The sequence below is a fragment of the Rhinopithecus roxellana genome, chromosome 1, assembly GCF_007565055.1.
Source record: "Rhinopithecus roxellana isolate Shanxi Qingling chromosome 1, ASM756505v1, whole genome shotgun sequence".
In the NCBI taxonomy this organism is placed as follows: domain Eukaryota; kingdom Metazoa; phylum Chordata; class Mammalia; order Primates; family Cercopithecidae; genus Rhinopithecus; species Rhinopithecus roxellana.
In genome coordinates, this window is record NC_044549.1 from 43,703,528 (window position 1) to 43,721,650 (window position 18,123).

Below are 18,123 nucleotides of genomic sequence, written 5' to 3' on the forward strand. Positions count from 1 at the left end.
CAGTAAGGCAGAATGGAAAATGATGCCTTAATGGGTACTGGGCTTCTTTATGGGATAATAGCAATATTTCAGAATTAGATAGTAGTGATGGTTGTACAACATCGTGACTATACTAACAACCAATGAATTGCATACTTTTAAATAGCTAAAATGCTAAATTTTATGTTATGTAGATTTTATTTAATAAAAAAGAACATTGTCTTTCTAAAAGCTCAGAGTCATTTCTCACAACCTCAGAGAGTTATTTCCCTTTTTTTTGTGCTTAAGTATTAACTTGAAAATGTCAAATTACTGTGTCTCATCTATAAAATGGGATAATAGCAGCACTGTCCTAAGGTTTTAGGAAGATTCAGAAAGCTAATACCGTATGTGCAAAGTATTCACAACAGTGCCTGAAACAACAGCTTTAAATAAATGTTAGCTATTGGTAGTATTGTACTTGGAATCTAACCAGAATGTGAAAAAATTACTATTTCTATTTTTATTCAAATTAGTATCTAACAGACACTTCAATGAGAGGCAGAGTTCTTTGACTAAAATCAACAAGGAAAAGGCACAATTTGATTTTTATGTTATTGCTGCTGGTCTAAGATTAAATTTTAAACAGTTTGATCTTTGATTATAATGAGATGACAAAGAGTTCCAGGTATATTCAACATGCTACATCTGTCACAGGAGTACAAAGGGGTTCCAGACACCAAAAACTAAATAATTCTGTCAGCAATGCTACAAGGTCGAAATGAGAGAAAGCAGGTTGGAGCAGCAGGAAGGGAAGCTGGGGACTTTTCTAGTTCTCCTGAGCTGTTAATAGATATTAATAAGCCACTTTACCTCAATGCTTAAAAAAACTGAAATTCTAGACTACCAAACTTACCCATATTGAAATATAAGTTAAACACCAGAAAATGATTATAGACTCTCTTAGATTAGAAACAGTAGTTTTAGAGTTAATGGTAAATTATCTAAATTTTAGAGTTAATGGTAATTGCTTTATCTGAAAATAGGGCAAACAAATCAAAATGTTATGTCTTCAGAAAAGAAGAGGCAAAATCTATTTGCTTAAGAGAATAAAAGAGCGAGCTTTACATATGGTTCATGTTTGTGCAATGCAAAACAGGTCAGTCAGTCAATAAAGCAGAGGGATAAAACTACAACCAAGTAATTATACACCTATAAATAGTGCCTGAAGCCACAAATAAAAGGACACATTCTACTTGAGTAAAAAGTGGAAGGCACTATTAGATTAGGATTGGTCTAATAGGAACATAAATAAGAGCACATTAACAAATATTTATTTATTAAGTGTCTAACATTTAATGAACCACAATAATGTCTAGCAATATACATATAAGATACATGAACAAATACATTTTGTATTGGGTCATAAACTATAGACTGTTTTGTCTATAGTTTATATAGACAAAAACAAAAAACACTTAAGCCAAACTGTTTTCCAAACCTTCCAATAAAATATTCCTGTATGTACAGTGAATGGTCAAAAAAAAAAAAGGATTAGAAAGGATTCTCAAGAGATCAGGAGGCCACTGCTGAGAATGCAGGGATGCTCCTGAAGAGACATTATGATGGTGATTACCTATAGTCATACCTGTGCTCATGCTTTTCATCCCCATTCTGAATCGTATCCGTTTGCCATGAAGGACCTCCGAAAGGTATTTAGCATCCCAGTGTCGTGCTGGCCAATCAAACACCATGTTACAGAAGATTGCAGGTTGTTGTAAAGACATGATAATTTCTTTTGCTTTCTCTGGCATAAAAGGTTTGACATGTTCACCTAGAAAGAGAAATGAATAGAGCAATAGATAGAAAACTATCAAGTTTTTTCATACAATATGGAGAAAAAAATAGCTAATATTGTTTTTATCATGGTAAATCATTCTCTACAATTACAATGATGTATACATCATTAACTGCTGTTTCTATACACATATGACCTCAAAAGACCTAATTCTTTTCTTTTTTTAGATCCAGGGGTATATGTGCAGGTTTGTTACATGGGTATATTGTACAATGCCAAGGTTTGGGTTTCTACTGAACCTATCACCCAAATAGTGACCACAGTACTCAACAGGTAGTTTTTTAACCCTTGCTCCTCTCCCTGCCTCCTCTCTTTTAGAGTTTCCAGTGTTTATTATTCCCTTCTTTATGTCTGTGTGTACTTGATGTTTAGCTCACACTTATAAGTGAGAACTTGTGGTATTTGGCTTTCTGTTTCTGCATTAATTAACTTAAGATAATGGCTTCCATCTGCATCCATGTTGCTGCAAGGGAAATGATTTCATTCTTTTTTATGGCTGCATAGTATTCCATGGTGTGTGTGTGTGTGTGTGTGTGTGTGTGTGTGTGTGTGTGTGTGTATCATATTTTCTTTATTCAATTCACCATTAGTGGGCACCTAGGCAGATTCCATCTCTTAGCTATTGTGAATAATGCTGTGGTAAACACATGAGTGCAGGTGAAAAGACCTAATTCTTAAATGACTTTTCTCATACTAAATTTTAAGTGTTTAAATTTTGGTAGTTATTTACAATATTCAATGTCAAAAATGAAACTTCAGTGTTAAAAAAGGCTTTCCAACTACATCTTTAAATTTTAGAAGGTGTGATTTTTTGGAAAACACTACTTCCTAAGTAGAGGATTATGTAAGAAATGCTGATGGGAACTACTCTTGAACAACTAGAGTTGCTGCAGTCAGCAACAATTCTACTTGTTATATCATAGGTTAATGCTAGAAAGACTACTGAGTCAATATAGCAGTCAACCGGGGAGCGGGAAAGATTATTTTTACTGCAATTTTAAAAGGATAAAAGATGTACTTAGATGGCAATCAATATTAATCCTTGGTTTCAACTGCATCTATAAACAGTACAGAAGAGCTGTACAAACCAACACTGTAACTTACTATTTAAATAAATGTCACAGAATCATAAAATATTAATCTTGGATAGGATAGCAAAGATTAGTATTTTTTGAATAAAAGAACAAGCAAGTTTCTCTTTTAAAGACGTCTTAAGATGGCAAGTTTTTTGGGAGGTTTAAAAAATGCTTCATACTCTCTGACCCTCAAAACATATATTTATTATTCTCAAGAACAATCAGCTAACCCTCTATTTTAGTTACTTTATCTATAATTACACTTAATTCAAAAAATTAAGAAAAATTCATAAATAGTCCAAATTCTTCTCTCACCCAACCTTCTTCTCTATGATAAAAGGAAGAGGGATAGGGAAGGAATCAACAAAGAACTTGAGTAATTTGTGTTTGTCTAAAGGTAAGGCTTGTTTTTAAAGAAACTGAAAACTTAAATCAGTTTGGCCTCCTTTCTCAGACAAGGACAAAAACTTGGAATTCCTTCTTAAATCCTCGGTGAAAGTCAGCAGGCTCTAAGCCCTTGGCAGATGACATTTGAGAACAATCTGTTACCTTCTACACAGTCATCATTCTAAGTGAGGAGGTCAGTGTGGATGCTCAGAGGGGAAAGGCAGGAGAGTCAGGGAGTGCGTGCAGTGAGGAAGAGAAGGCACCCTTAGTCTCACTGAAAAGCAGCCCCTGGTTTATCTTCAGGTGACCTCTACATGGTCAAGAGCCCTGTAAAGGATAACATTATGTGACCAAGAATACAGTTTTCTGTTTTTCCTTGAGATGGTTGCTTTTTGTTGTGTTTTTCACTTTTGACATGTACAGCAACTTTGCATTCAAGTTCTTCATCCATTCCAACGGGCCTATAAATCTAAGTACAAGGTTACCTATATTGCAGTGCACCAAATCTTCCTGGACTTGGTATGCCTGGATTCCGCGTGTATGAAAATGAACACCCACATTTTTTTATTATATGTTTTTAAAGTTTTGCTGTAGGCTACTTGGACGGAAGGTCAAATTTCTCCTCTAACCTCTTAAAGTCTTTAGCTGAGACTGACATAAAACAGGTTAACAGGGAAACGCATACAAACATTATTCAGAAATTTTTACATGTACATGGGAGCACTCACAAGAAAAATGAAGACCGAAAGAAGCAGTTAGAGCTTAACATCTACATAGTAGGTCGGGCAAAGAGTAGTAAATTTTGAAAATGTGACAAGACAAAGAAGTTGGATGAGTATAGTTAATTGTGGAAAAGTGACTGGGAAGATAAAGGTTGGTTTAACAAGGTTTGTTAGTACAGATTTCTCTCAGCCTTTATTTGGTTTGGTTACACGAATGTCTTCCTTGTTCCTGGTACAGGGAGGGCAACTTTTACATGGAAGTTTTACCTCCTGCTTTTGGGAAGAAAAAGGGAGCTCAAAATGAGCTTGCATCTGCTGTTTTTCAAGGCCTTTTTTTCTTTTTTTGAGACGGAGTCTTGCTCTGTCGCCAGGATGGAAAGCAGTGGTGCAATCTTGGCTCACTGCAACCTCTGCTTCCTGGGTTCAAGCGATTCTCCTGCCTTAGCCTCTCAAGTAGCTGGGACTACAGGCACGCACCACCATGCACAGCTAATTTTTGTATTTTTGGTAGAGACGGGGTTTCACCATGTTAGCCAGGATGGTCTCGATCTCTTGACCTTGTGATCCACCCACCTCAGCCTCCCAAACTGCTGGGATTACAGGGGTGAGTCACTGTGCCCGGCCTTTTCAATGCCTTTTACCCAAAATAATCAATGTACCAAAGTGGCATATTTGGGGGTGGCATATTTTGATCCCTACACTATGAAAAGCTATAATATATTCATGATAAATAGTATTCTATTGTTCATGGCATATAAATTGGAATCACCCTTTGGGAAACAACTGGAAAAATGAAAGAACTGTTCATTATCTCAGTAACTCATGTTATAGGAATTTACTGTAACAAATAATTAATCATGAGCTATGTATAGCATACACATACACACACACAAATGTCTACTACCGCACTATAACAACAAAAAATGTAAACAACCTAATGCCCCAAAGCAGAAAAATATTTACTAAATTATGATAAGGCAATCTCATAGTATACTATATTCACTAAAAATGAGGGCTGTCTAGAAATATGTAGAGATGTGAGGTGGGAAGGGAGACCTGGACCTGAAGATGACTCAGAGCTATTGCAATAGCCAAGCGATAAGTATGGTACAGGCCTGAACAACAGGGGTGGCAGTGAGTAAGTGAGAGATGGTAAAGATGAAGAAATACTCAGAGAATAATATCAAAGGCTATTACAACCAGAGATGTGGGGTGGGAGTCAGATGTAGCCACAAGACTGAGTTGTCTAGACTTGGTGACTTGCCATAAGAGAAGTCAAGAGCAATAACTCATTCTGTTGGGAAGATGAGTGGTTTGATTTTGAACACAGGCACCATAACAATACCATTCATTTAACTGTTTAATGCTTCACTGTTTACAATGCACTTTTACATACATTAAAAGTGCTCATCTGATCTTATAAGAAGCCTGTAAAACACAGGCAGAGACGGTAATTCATTTCCATTAACTGAAGGAAGAAATGGAAGCTTAGATGTCAGAGGACTGGAACCAGATTTATCAGGTCCCCTCAGTGCAAGTCCAGTGCTCTTTCCACTGCACAATCCTATTTCTAGAGAACTGACTGTGCAACTTAACTAGGGCTAAAAACTCAGAAGAAAAAATATAAGCTGAAAGGATACACAGGAAAGCTCAAGATCAATTCATAAATAATCATTCACATGTGCTCTGGGGAGAGAGGAATGTTTTGAGGAGCACATGAGTTGTATGTGCATGAGCACACATGGCAGGGAGTGCTAGTTGCTTTTGACAAAGACTCTTTGCTTGGCCAAACTTTAGTCAGGCTTTGATTCTTTTGCTAGGTCCATCTATGCACTTCCTTGTAAAACCTAGTTTTAGGCAAGAACCTTGCTAAGTCAGTTTAGCAAGAATTGCCCCCATCCCTGACATCTGATCAGGTTTTTCATCCTCAACCCACCTCCAGGTGATATCTGATCACCTTGGCCTGCCTTCAGCAAGAATCCTGTTAGGTTGGTTTAGCCAGATTTCCCCTTACCCCTGGTGTTTCCTCTTAGTAATTTCTCATCCACTGACTCTGCTCCTTGGCTGTAAATTCTCACTTGCCCATGCTGTCTTTGGAGTTGGGCCCAATCTCTCTCACCAACTGAGAGACCGCATTACAGTAGTCCTTATATCTATGGTGATGGTCCTGAATAGTCTTCCTTACCATGCTTTAACAAGTGTCACTGAATAATTTTTCTTTAACTTCTACTTACCCAATACTCATTCTCTTCTTCCTTATTAAAAGAACTTTGGGCAACAGGAATGACTGAAAAATTTTATTTCCCAGACTTCTTTGCAGACAGGAGTAGCCAAATATAGATAGATAGATAGAAAGATAGATAGATAGATAGGGAATATATATATATATAATTTCCGTGTGTATGCGTGCGCACGTGCACATACCAAAGTTGTGAGTCAGCCTTTTTGCCCTCATCCTTTTCTATATACTGCCTGGAAAGCAGACATAATGATTAGCCCTCTTGAGAGACAAATGAAAGGTCCAGGAAACTGCAAACCTTAAGCAAAAGAATGCCAGTATGTTCATCTTCATGCTACTGAACCAACTACTACTTCCTGAATCCTTTTAGATTAAAAAAAAAAATCCTTCTAGTCAAGACTGTTATTAATTCATAGCTGGTATAACATCCTGCTTTCTGAGGCCATCATTTTCAAGGATAACCATATTCTCCCTATACAGTGCTCTGTGGCTTGGGCTGGATGAATCATGGCTGGTCTGACACTCAGTCTGACACACACAGTTCTAAGGTTGTAAAATACTCAACCTATGAACATTTTGCTTCTGGAACTTTAAAGGGCAGAGAAAAACAGAAGCACGAATTACTTTGGGGTAGAGATTTATTTATTCTACTTACCTTACATTAGAGCCAATAGATCACGTGGCTTTGATTATTTCCAAAATGGTTCATATTTGAGTAGATATAACTGGATAGCCTTTTATAAATGTGCACACAGGTGACAGTAACACATGAGTAGTGTTTTGACAAAAAAGCTACAAAGAAGTAAATATTCTCTAGCGTAAAGTTAAATTTAAAAAATTTAATTATCTGATCTAAAAATCCCACACATCCCAGAGATTATTTAATAGGAGACCTCCAATACTAAAATTTGCTGAGAGAGTGCCTGGCCTAGTGACTGGTATATATTAAATGCCAAAACATTTGCTAAATGAATGAAAGCACTATGAAGTGTGTGCAAAGCGAGTAGTAGGATGTTCATCATAACAGAAAATTAGCATATTTACAGAATTTCAGGCCCATCGTGAAATAAAACAATCAGCTGGTTGTGAGATAAAACTAATTTAGCTTCTGATAATTTAATCAACAATAAACTGGGCCATTAAATTAATGAATTTAAATGTTACAATTTCCTTTAAAGAAGAATGCGATGCTACCCTGTATTAATTAAACAGCCTACAGATGCACCCAGTTACTCCATGCTAGAAATATTTTGCAAAGAGCTATAAAAATTCTGAAGCAACCTCAACAGTCTTCAAAGGATAAGGGTATTTAGGTCTAAACTTGCAGCAGGTAGTAATTTTTAACTAGATGACTTAGAAACTGCTGAAAAAAACAGATTAGTGATCTTGGTATTACACAATAATTTTTTCTCTCTCCAAATGTAGCACGTTCTCCAGTCAATTTATTACAGCCTTAGTTAACAACTAATTCTTTGGAGATAGTGAAACATCATCACAAATAAATTGCATCCTTCTCAGTAATTTTTTAAAATTAATGCAAAGTACAAGATAATTAGAAACCTAATTTCTCTGAGTATGCCAACTATCTGGTCAGTCAATTAACACCTGGCCTGCATTTGTATCTGAGATTTCAACTTTAAGACAAGAATAAGGAACATTTACCATGTGTCCAGAACACTCCGAACATTAATAGAATATAACAAAAATCTTGAAATTGAAATTAACTTGTCTCCCATCAGGTATAATTTTAATGAAAAAATTAAAAAGATTTTTAAAAACCTTCAGAAGTTGACATAAGAGTAAGTCTCACATTACAATACAGACTCACTATAATGATATAGCATGAATTTAAAACTGGGTCCTGGCACAGTGAGATCATTTATTTCTGAATGTATACATCTAAGTATATATGTGGTGTTTCATCAGACAACTATTGTATATACATATAAGAAATTTTAAAACCTCTGGAATGGTAGATATTAGGGCAAAAAATAATGACCATTTGGGCCATGTTAGAAAAACCCGATGGAATCGTGCAAATACTAGCTAACAAAATGACTGGATTAGTACTAAAGACTGAATGGTAAAACTTACACCAAAAAGAATTTTTCATTTTGTAGCCCCTATTTTAAAATGTCAACACAAACTAAGAAAATTCTCCTGAAAGGCAACATAATGCTGAAGTAAAATGATGGCTAACCATAAACCCTTTGAATTTCAATGTCTAGAAGGTGATGTCTATCACTGAAAAAAACCACAAACGTTAGTGCTGTGGCCGTTATGACCTAGCCTTATCAATACCAATGCTTGGTGTTGCAGTGAACATGCGGGAAGTTCAGGCTGGGCACCTGAGACAGTTACATGCTGGACAGTTACCAAAGGTTCATGAGCCTTTTAGCTTCTTTCCATCCTCCTACACTTATAACGTTTGTCCATTTAACCAGAAAACTTACCTTTACCTCAAAAAATGGCTCATAAATTCAAAAGTAATACTAGTCTTAAACCAAAGCAAGAAAACGGAAATCTGTCTATATTTTAAGTGAAGTTAACACTAGAAGGAATGACATCTCAAATACTAAAGATTTTTGCAATGTACCTCCAAAATTTCTACCAAAATGTTTCCATTGAACCCCAGCCTCCCCTAAGTGAATTTTTGATAATTTAAAATAAATGATTATTTTATCTTACTTTTCCTCAAAAATATTCAACAGCAAGGTCTTGAAAAGACATCTGCACACCCATGTTCACAGCAGCACTATTATAATAGCTAAGTGATGGAAACAACTCAAACGTCTGTTGACAAATGGATAAGCAAAATGCTTACACATGCAATGGAACGTTATTCCACTTAAAAAGGGAGGAAATTCTATCATATACTACAACATGGATGAACCTTGAAGACAGTATGCTAACTGAAATACGCCAGTCACAAGAAGATAATTGCTGTATGATTCCACTTATATGGAGTATCTAAAGTGGTCAAATTTCTAGAAACTGAAAATAAAATGGCAGTTACCAGGGACTGGCGGAAGAGGAGAAAGGGGAGTTATTGTTTAATGGATGTAGAGTTCCAGATTTGCAAGATGAAAAAGCTCTAGAGATCGCCTTCCCAATGATGTGAATCAACCTAACACTACTAACACTTAAAAATGGTTAACATGGTAAATTTTATGTTATACGTTTTTACCACAATAAAATAAATGGCATTGTTTTTCTGATACTCATCATTACCAAGCATTCAGTGAAATTAAAAATTTTATCTACATTATGAATTACATATGGATTCTAACATGGGAATTTTTTACTTTTTGAGATAACACAGGCTTTTGCTTTTCTTTAAACTCCTCCACCCTTTGCCCTTTAAAATGAGAACAAAAATTACATGGTGAGTATGTGTCTCCAACTGAAAAAGAGTAAATCCAGTTATGTAGGAATGTTCATTCTAAATGAAAATCAATTCCATACAACTCTAGATGAGATATTTCCTCAGCAAGCACTGGAAGAAGAGTTACCAACACATTCTTCTCTTCATCAAGGCATAATCTTGGCTATAACTAAAAACTAAAAAACAGCCCAATAGAAAGAAATATAATAACCTCAGTTTGAAAGACAGAATCACACTCAAAAACTGCAATTTTTAATTTCACTGAATGATTCAATCAATGTATGATTATGAGAAGAACATTTCACATTCAGAATTCAAATTGATTCTTAATTAACAATAAGTAGTTTCATATTTGTTTTTAATTATTTCTAAGCTGTTATTTCAAACAAACAGTATCACATTCTTGAAGGCAAACCTCTTACTTTTATCTCCCTAGAGATTAGTCCAGTGCCTGGCATAAAATGATGCTAAACAAATGTTTTTTTTTTCAAATAACTGTATAAGAATACCTGATTTTTAGCAATGTATAAAACCTCATTGAAACTAAGCACTTCTGTATAATGAGTTATCAAGCATAACCCAGGTGATCAGTTCAACCATTTTATGCTCACCTCTACCGGTTACCCTTTCCTGCTCCCAATCACTGACTCACTCCCATCACTCCTAATCACCCTCAACCCTATGGCAACCATGCTGAAGCTTTTTTTTTTTTGAGACAGGGTCTGGCTCTGTTGCTTAGGCTGGAGTGATCTCAACTCACTGCAACCTCCGCTTCACAGGTTCAAGCGATTCTTGTGCCTCAGCCTCCCAAGCAGCTGGAACTACAGGTGCGTGCCACCATGCCCAGCTAATTTTTGTATTTTCTGTAGAGACAGGGTTTCACTATGTTGCCCAGGCTGGTCTCAAATTCCTGAGCTCAAGAGATCTGCCTGCCTCGCCTCCCAAAGTGCTGGGATTACAGGCGTGCACCAACATGGCTGGCTGCTTCTTCACTCTGAAGTCTCCAGCACCTTTCTCTACTTCATTATTTTTGTGGTGCCTTGCTCTATTTTTCTGCAAAGACTGAAATCCACGATTTTCCTCTTCTTCACTTCAACATTTGTATTTTCACCCTGCTCTTCTCTGGACTCAATGGATACAAGTCTTTCTCTTTTTCACCCAGGTTCTCTGTCACTATTTCTACTCTAGCAGAATCAGTCTCCTCACCTGGCTCATCTTTAAGAAATCATCCTAGGAAGCACAAACCAACCCAATTTCTATTAGTTCCTTCTCCTCTCAGCCTCCAAAGTACTTCATTGTGTCATACTGAGTATTATATCCCAGCTAATTACATCTGACCTTTTGGATATGTCTTATACTACAGGTCTTTTTATCTATGTCTTTATTGCCAAAAATGATATTTATAAGCTATTTTGGGGCAAAGACTGTCTTCTGCTTTACCACATGAAAAAGGTGTGTTTACCATATGCCATTCAAATATTTTTTGATCATGGAATAAGTTTGCTCAAAAATGAACTGTTCAACCGGGTGCAGTGGCTTATGTCTGAAATCCCAGTGCTCTGGGAGGCTGAGGTAGGAGCATCACTTAAGGTTAGGAATTCGAGACGAGCCTGGGGAACACTGCGAGACCCTGTATCTACAAAAATAAAAAATAAACAAAAAAATTTTTAAATGAACTTTTCTATGACTCCCATTGTATTCATCATTGTACTGAACGTACCGACCCTTTCACTTGACTTTATTTAATGTATTTATTTTTCTCATTCTCTTACATAACATCTCTAATTTCTTTTCTTTCAGTTTCAACATCAGTCACTAAGGCTGGCACTTTCTATTAATAATAAAAATGGTCACCATGCTTGAATATCCAAATCCTGCCAGATACTATGCTAGGTAATCTACACATATTAACTCTAATCTTCACAAGAATCATGCATTTTACAGAGGAGGAAACTGAGGCTCAAAGGGATTAAGTAAGTACCTTGTCCTCCAGTCTTTCTCCCTCCAATCAATCTTCTACCCTTCAGTCAAAGTGATCTTCCTACAACCAAAATTAATCATGTTATTTCCCTCACCTAAAGCTCTTTGAGGCTTCCTACTATCTTAATGTCTAGATTCCTTAACCAGGCATAAGGTAACCTTCAGGATACCTCTTTTCTTACCATTCCTGACACTGACTTCTTTCAGTTCTTGGCCGATGTCATGCTTTCTCCTTCTGCCTCTGGACTTGGCATGGAGTGCCCTTATTCATTCACTCAACAAACGTGGCATGTGCCAACTATGTGCCTGGCATTGTACTTGCAGCTGGGCACGTGGCAGTGAATGAAACAGACATAGGTCCTACCTTCAAGGTACTTACGATCTAATGGAAAAAACAAATAATAAATACAGATTGTAATAAGTAAAATGACAGAAGCAGGATGCTGTATTCCAGAACATCTAGGGTTGGGGGGTGCAAGAGAAATCACAGTGACTGTTTTAGATAGTTTGGTCTCTTAAGGTCTCAGGTGGTGACATACTTTAAAACCTAAAGATTAAGTCAGCTATGTGAAAAGCAAGAGGGGAGGTGAGTGACAAGAGATCCTGCTAAAGACATCAGCAGAGCCCAAACCAAGGATTATTACAGGCCACGGTTAAGAGTCTGGGTTTTATTCTAACTTCTAAGGGCAATGTAATTCACTGAAGAATTTTACATAAGGAAGAGTCACATTTTGCTGCTGAATGGAGAAGGGATTAGAGGTGCACAAAATAGAAAACAGAGACACAAGTCAGGAAGATACAGTAGTAGTTGAGGTGAGAAAGTGCGGATGATTTGCAGTAGGGTCTGATAGTGAAGGAGGAAAAAAGTAGACAGATTAGATGCAGAATTGGCATGACTTGCAAAGTCATCACCTGAAATTAAGAAAGAGGCAGAGAGAGGTTATAGAGTTTGGGGATTTGTCATTGGAGAAAGTCGAGAAACACTAGGCTCACTAGGCAAACAGAGGATCAAAGGGATCTCAAGCCCATACTGGTTGAATATTCAAGAGTTTGGCCATTTTCACTTTATACGGTCATCAATTTGTGCAGGACTTTTTCCAGCAAAGTTCAGGCGCATAGTGCAGGTAGAAAGTGGACAAAAGGTTGATTTCATCCAGAGTAAGAGTTTTGTCAGAAAAAGGTGCAGGAAGGGACAAGATAATTTTTCAAAGGAACGACATACATTCTGGATAAGGGGGTGCAGTGGATAGAAAATGGAAAAATCAGTGCAATGGAGGTATAGATGAAGGTCAAGAATTGTCTCCCTGGTAGAAAGTGGTCAGATAGTAGGAGGCTATAATTTGTTTCTTCTGCTTGGAATGGGCATCTCCCCCTTCAGCAAACTATCTGATCCCTAAATACATCCATCCTTTTCTGCTCCCTGACTTCCTGAACCCAGCACCACTCCCTGAGTTTGTCACCATCTCATCCAATCAGAAAGGCTCACCTCAGTGGATCACAAGGTGAAGAGATCGAGACCATCCTGGCCAACATGGTGAAACCCCGTCTCTACTAAAAATACAAAAATTAGCTGGGCATGGTGGTGCGCTGGTAGTCCCAGCTATTTGGGAGGCTGAGGCAGGAAAATTGCTTGAACCTGGGAGGCAGAAGTTGCAGTGAGCCAAGATCGCCCCACTGCACTCCAGCCTGGTAACAGAGCGAGACTCCGTCTCAAAAGAAAAAAAAAGGCCGACCTCAAACTATTCCCTCCTTGAAGCATTTATGTTCTCTCCACTGAGATCCCTCCTCCTGATAACAACCCTCACAGAGTGTACTACTGGTAGAATAGCTCAGGTGAACATATAGTAAGTCATTCTTTTTCCTTTCTAGGCTCCTTTGGAAAAGGTATTGTTATAAATATTCAAAAGTCTCTGGATCCCGCGACAGTATCCAGAATAGAGCGCTGCACGGTGCAATCATTCAATAAATAATAACAGGGATCTCAAGCTCATGGGTCTCCAAACCTCATCTCCACTTCCCAAACCAGGGTTCACTGAAATAGAATAAAAGCCCATAACCCTGTTCACAAGTCTCAGATAACTCCCATTAATCTCAAAGGTTGCCTTCAATTTCACAAATTTAATTTTAATCCCAACATTCAAAACACTCCTATTTAGCTAACGATGGGCAAATATAAAACAAAAAACAAACACCCCATGCGTGAAACAGCACTGGTAGGCTACCCTATGACGATCAAAAATCTGGATGCTACAATTCGAGAAATGCCACGCTCGCTAGAAAATACAGAATTTTCTTCATAGTCCAATGCAAGGCCAGAGAGACCTGGGACGGGGCTATGGCAAACGGCCCCAAGAGAGGTGCCACGAGAGTCAACTGGCATTGGGTTTGTACTCACGGTCTGACCTTAGCCTGGCACCTACCTTCCTCCCCTTCAGCCCCAGTTGCAAGGATCACAGGAGTGGTCGCCTCGGAGCCTGCTGCCATGACTACCGCAAGGCGGGTTCTGCCGGAACCCAAGGCGGAGCGGAGCTGGGGTGGGGTCAGAGTAGGGACCAAGCTCCGGGACCCGAAGCTGCACCACAGGAAGGAGACCCGGCGACTCCCGCCCGCCTCCTACGGAAACGCAGGCGCTCACGTGGAGGTCACGTGACGGATGCTGGGCGGGACCACGCAGCTTTGTTTTGATACCCCGGGTGTGGAAATACGAACACGTGGTCTGAGTTGTGGCGCTTTTTTACCTAACCCGGACCTTAGGCTTCTTTCCTGTAGTCTTAGCTTCGTTTCTGTGTCTCCTTTTTTAGTCAGATCCTTGCTTTCCGCCTCGGCTTTTCTCTACCCTAGATGATTGGAGTTTTAGGAGAAGGTTTGACGCTTCGTGGGGCTCCGGCGGTGGGATGGGTCTCTGACTTCAGCTTTCGCGAGCCGCTCTTGGCAGCCTTGAATGCGAGGCCAGCTCACGCTTCTCTTACACCTCTCTTGCCCTTCTGGTAGCAACCTACTTCTAATTTTAGTGGCTGCCGGGAAATACGAACCTCGGGCAAAGAATCCTGTGATTGCGTTCCCTGTGACTCATTTCCCGATCCAGACAAGCCAAATTGCTTGACTTAGGTTTTCAAGGACACTAATCCACAGCTGTCAGGCTTCTGGATTTGTATACCAAAATAAACAAACAGCTGTGTGAAGAGATCAACAACCACCTTTCTTCTCGTTTACCCTGTGGTCAAATCATAATCACTGGCGATGGATCTGGGTCACTTTGGGGCAAAAATCTTACAACTTTACTGGACATACCTTTATTGCTCGCCTATTAAGTGACAGACGAAATGGTAAAAAAAAGTTTACATACATATGAATGGAATTGGCTAGTTTGCAGTCTCCTCTTTGGATATGTAAGACAAAAAATAACAAAAATAGGCAATACTTATTGTACATAAATGATTTTTATGAGATAATCCCTTGGGACCAACTACGCCTAAATCTTATCCTCTGCCTATAATTTCTGAAGTTACTAACTCAACAAAAATAAGAATAAGCCCAAAATAGACGCAAGCATTAGGTTAAGTGAGCACAGGTCACTGAGTTGTTTATTACGCACACGATTTAACTTGGACACTTCCTCCAAACACCCCAGGGTTCCTTGCCCAACCTCCTTGAATACAGCCTCTCTGCGAGTTTCCCTCTCCCCGACTCAGCCGCGCTTGTCCCTGCCTTTTCAGCGCTACCTGCCCTCAGTCTAGGACCTGGCTCCTTTCCACTCGCCGGTGTCTCCCCGCCACCTGCGGAGGGGAGGGCGGACCCCAGCCTCCCTGCCGCCAGCCCCCTGCCCCGCCTCCCCGCCTCCCCGCCTCCCCGCCGGCCCGGCTCGGGCCGCGCAGGCGCACGAGGCGCGGCCCGGAGGCCGAGGGCGACCAGAGCAGCCTCCGCCTCCCACTGCTCCGTACGATTCTGCCCTGGGCTAGTCGGCGGTGACCTGGAGTGAGCCCGGCATTGGCTTCGCGCGCGACGCGTCGCCATGGGCTCTCGTTGGAGCAGCGAAGAGGAGAGGCAGCCGCTGCTGGGGCCCGGGCTCGGGCCTGGGCTGGGGGCCTCCTGGAGAAGCCGGGAGGCGGCGGCGGCGCTGCCCGCGGCGGTCCCGGGTCCCGGGCGGGTGTACGGGCGCCGCTGGCTGGTGCTGCTGCTCTTCTCGCTGCTGGCGTTCGTTCAGGGCCTGGTCTGGAACACCTGGGGTCCCATCCAGAACTCGGCGCGCCAGGCCTACGGCTTCTCCAGCTGGGACATTGCGCTGCTCGTGCTGTGGGGGCCCATCGGCTTCCTGCCCTGCTTCGCGTTCATGTGGCTCCTGGACAAGAGAGGTGAGGGGTCGGGGAGCGCCAGCCCGCGCTGTCTCTCCTCGGGGAGCCGGCGCCTGCCCGCGCTCCAGGCCTGCCAGCCGCCTCCCTTGGCCCCGGTATAGGGGTTGTGTGAGGTGATGGAGTGTTGCTAGCATTCCATTTCTGATTTAGGAACCCGCCGTCCCCAAAGCGACAAATGTGGGAAGGCTACCTTGCAAATATTTATGTTTTTATCAGGCCGCTTATGCAACACTAGGGATTTTAGCGATCTCTAAATGTTCAAGTTTTTACATATTGTGAACATCAGAGCATGCCCGTGCACGTGCAGTGTGTTTTACACCTGACAAAAATGACTGATGCTTTGACTTCAAAGGGATTTGGGGATGTTGAGGGTGAAAAGGTCGGAAAATAGATTGATGGTGCCCAGATGTAAGGAAATAATGAGTTGGTTTTGTGTAATAGATGACTCCAGCCCAGGAAGAGCTATTGGGAAACTCAGATCTGACACTTTGGTTTCTGGAAGGTGGTGCTCGGCAGCTTTAAAATGTGTGTATGTGGCTTTCTCAGTTGAGATTTGTGACTTTCAATTAAAGCTTGCAGATGAGTGAAGATGCTTTCTTAGAATGGTACCCTGGACATCTCTCTTTACCACTTGCCAGTGTGATTCTCTGAGGAGAAAAAAAAAAAAAAAAGCCGTGGGACTGAGAATCAAGGCATACGTACCACATAAGTATGGATAAATGATTAGTAGTGACAGTCTACCCTCAAGAGGCTGTTGTGCAAGATTTTATATTTATTAATTGAATAATACTTGGGAGCTACTTTGTACAGTTTCTGTTCAACGTTTTATAAGTTTTGTTGCAATGAGTTCTTTAGTCAGATTTAGAAGGTTGTCTTAGTTCACTGGAGCTGCTATAACAAAATACCATAAACAGGGTAGTTCATAAACACAGAAATTTATTTCTCACAGTTCTGGAGGCTGGGAAGTCCAAGATGAAGGCTCAGGCAAAATTGGTGTCTGGTGAGGGCCTGCTTCCTACACAGTAGTCTTTTCATTATAACATAAGATGGAAGAAGGGGTTAGGGATCCCTCTGAGGTCTGTTTCATACAGGCAGTAATCCTTTTCACTTGGGTTCCACCCTCATAACCTAATCACCTTCCAAAGTCTGCACCTTCTTAGTCCATCATTTTGAGGGTTAAGATCTCAAAATATGAATTTGAGGCCAGGCACAGTGGCTCAAGTAATCCCAGCACGTTGGGAGACTGGGGTGGGAGGATTGCTTGAGCCCAGGATGTCGAAGCTGGAGTGAGCTGTGATGGCACCACTGCACTCTGCCCTGGGCAACAGGGCAAGACTTGTCTCAGAAAAATAAATAAACAAAATATGAATTTGAGGGGAACACATTCAGACCTCAGCAAAAGTCAAGTGTAGGTAGGTATAGAATTGCAATTGTCTGGCATGTAGTTAGCACTCAAAATTAGTTGGTTATTAAGAGAGTAATAATGGCAGGGTCATGTTAGTAGCTATGCTTCCTTCTCTCCTCCTTCACTGGAATTACTTCATTGGAATCCATGTGAAAAAGACTAAGGAATAGTTGATTGTAAATTCCTTAATGATCAACAATGTAATGTAGCTGCTAAAAAAGAAAGGACAGTTTTAGGCATAGAAGCATAGTGTCCAAAACAGGAAGCGAAATAGTTTGATAGGCTCTACATTAGTGTTTAGTTCTGAGCTTGATTCTGAGAAGGCCATTTGACAAACTGCAGAACTTTGAAGGTTCTGCAACAAGAATGATAAAGGGTATAAAAATCATGATGTGTAAAGTGAAGGGAACTTGGGTATATCACACTTCAAAAAGAAACTTGAGGCAAAATATAGACTGTGAGGATCAAGTAAAAGAGGAATTAGACTTATGTGTAGTTCTAGAAGGAAGAACTAGACTGAGTCAAGTTACAAAGGAATGTAACCCAAAGCAATACAAGGAAGGACCTTCTAACAAAGATATCCAGCCCTGAATGGGTGTGTCATGACAGCTGTAGAACTTCTAGCTAGAGCAAATACTTTTGCAGAAGATGTGTACTAGATACCGAGGAAGGGCTTCTCCTACCAAATGGAGATTTTCTTTGGGTTTTTGTTGTTTGCTTTTAAACTAAATACTGATTTTCTTTGGGTTTGTGCTGGGCTC

General features: G+C 40.1%; 2 protein-coding genes across 5 annotated transcripts in view; one reads left to right on the plus strand and one right to left on the minus strand.

The window, feature by feature from the left end:
• The window catches only part of HSPBAP1 (HSPB1 associated protein 1), a 50,483-nt gene extending 36,249 nt beyond the window's left edge, over positions 1-14,234 (minus strand). Inside the window, exons 1-3 of one of the 3 annotated variants that reach the window (XM_030942015.1) lie at positions 14,026-14,215; positions 11,804-11,987; positions 1,607-1,792 (exon numbers count right to left, since the gene is read on the minus strand). In XM_030942015.1, the coding sequence (XP_030797875.1) occupies positions 1,607-1,772 (166 nt within the window). In that variant the 5' untranslated portion in view covers positions 1,773-1,792; positions 11,804-11,987; positions 14,026-14,215. Of the gene's footprint in view, positions 1-1,606; positions 1,793-11,787; positions 11,988-14,025 lie in introns of all 3 variants that reach the window. The other 2 variants (XM_030942023.1, XM_010370779.2) reach the window with 2 other exon arrangements.
• Positions 14,235-15,093: 859 nt separating this feature from the next.
• Positions 15,094-18,123, plus strand: part of SLC49A4 (solute carrier family 49 member 4) — an 85,629-nt gene continuing 82,599 nt past the window's right edge. Inside the window, exon 1 of one of the 2 annotated variants that reach the window (XM_030942041.1) lies at positions 15,094-15,957. In XM_030942041.1, coding sequence (XP_030797901.1) covers positions 15,618-15,957 — 340 coding nt within the window. In that variant the 5' untranslated portion in view covers positions 15,094-15,617. The remainder of the gene's footprint in view (positions 15,958-18,123) is intronic. The other variant, XM_010370780.2, reaches the window with a different exon arrangement.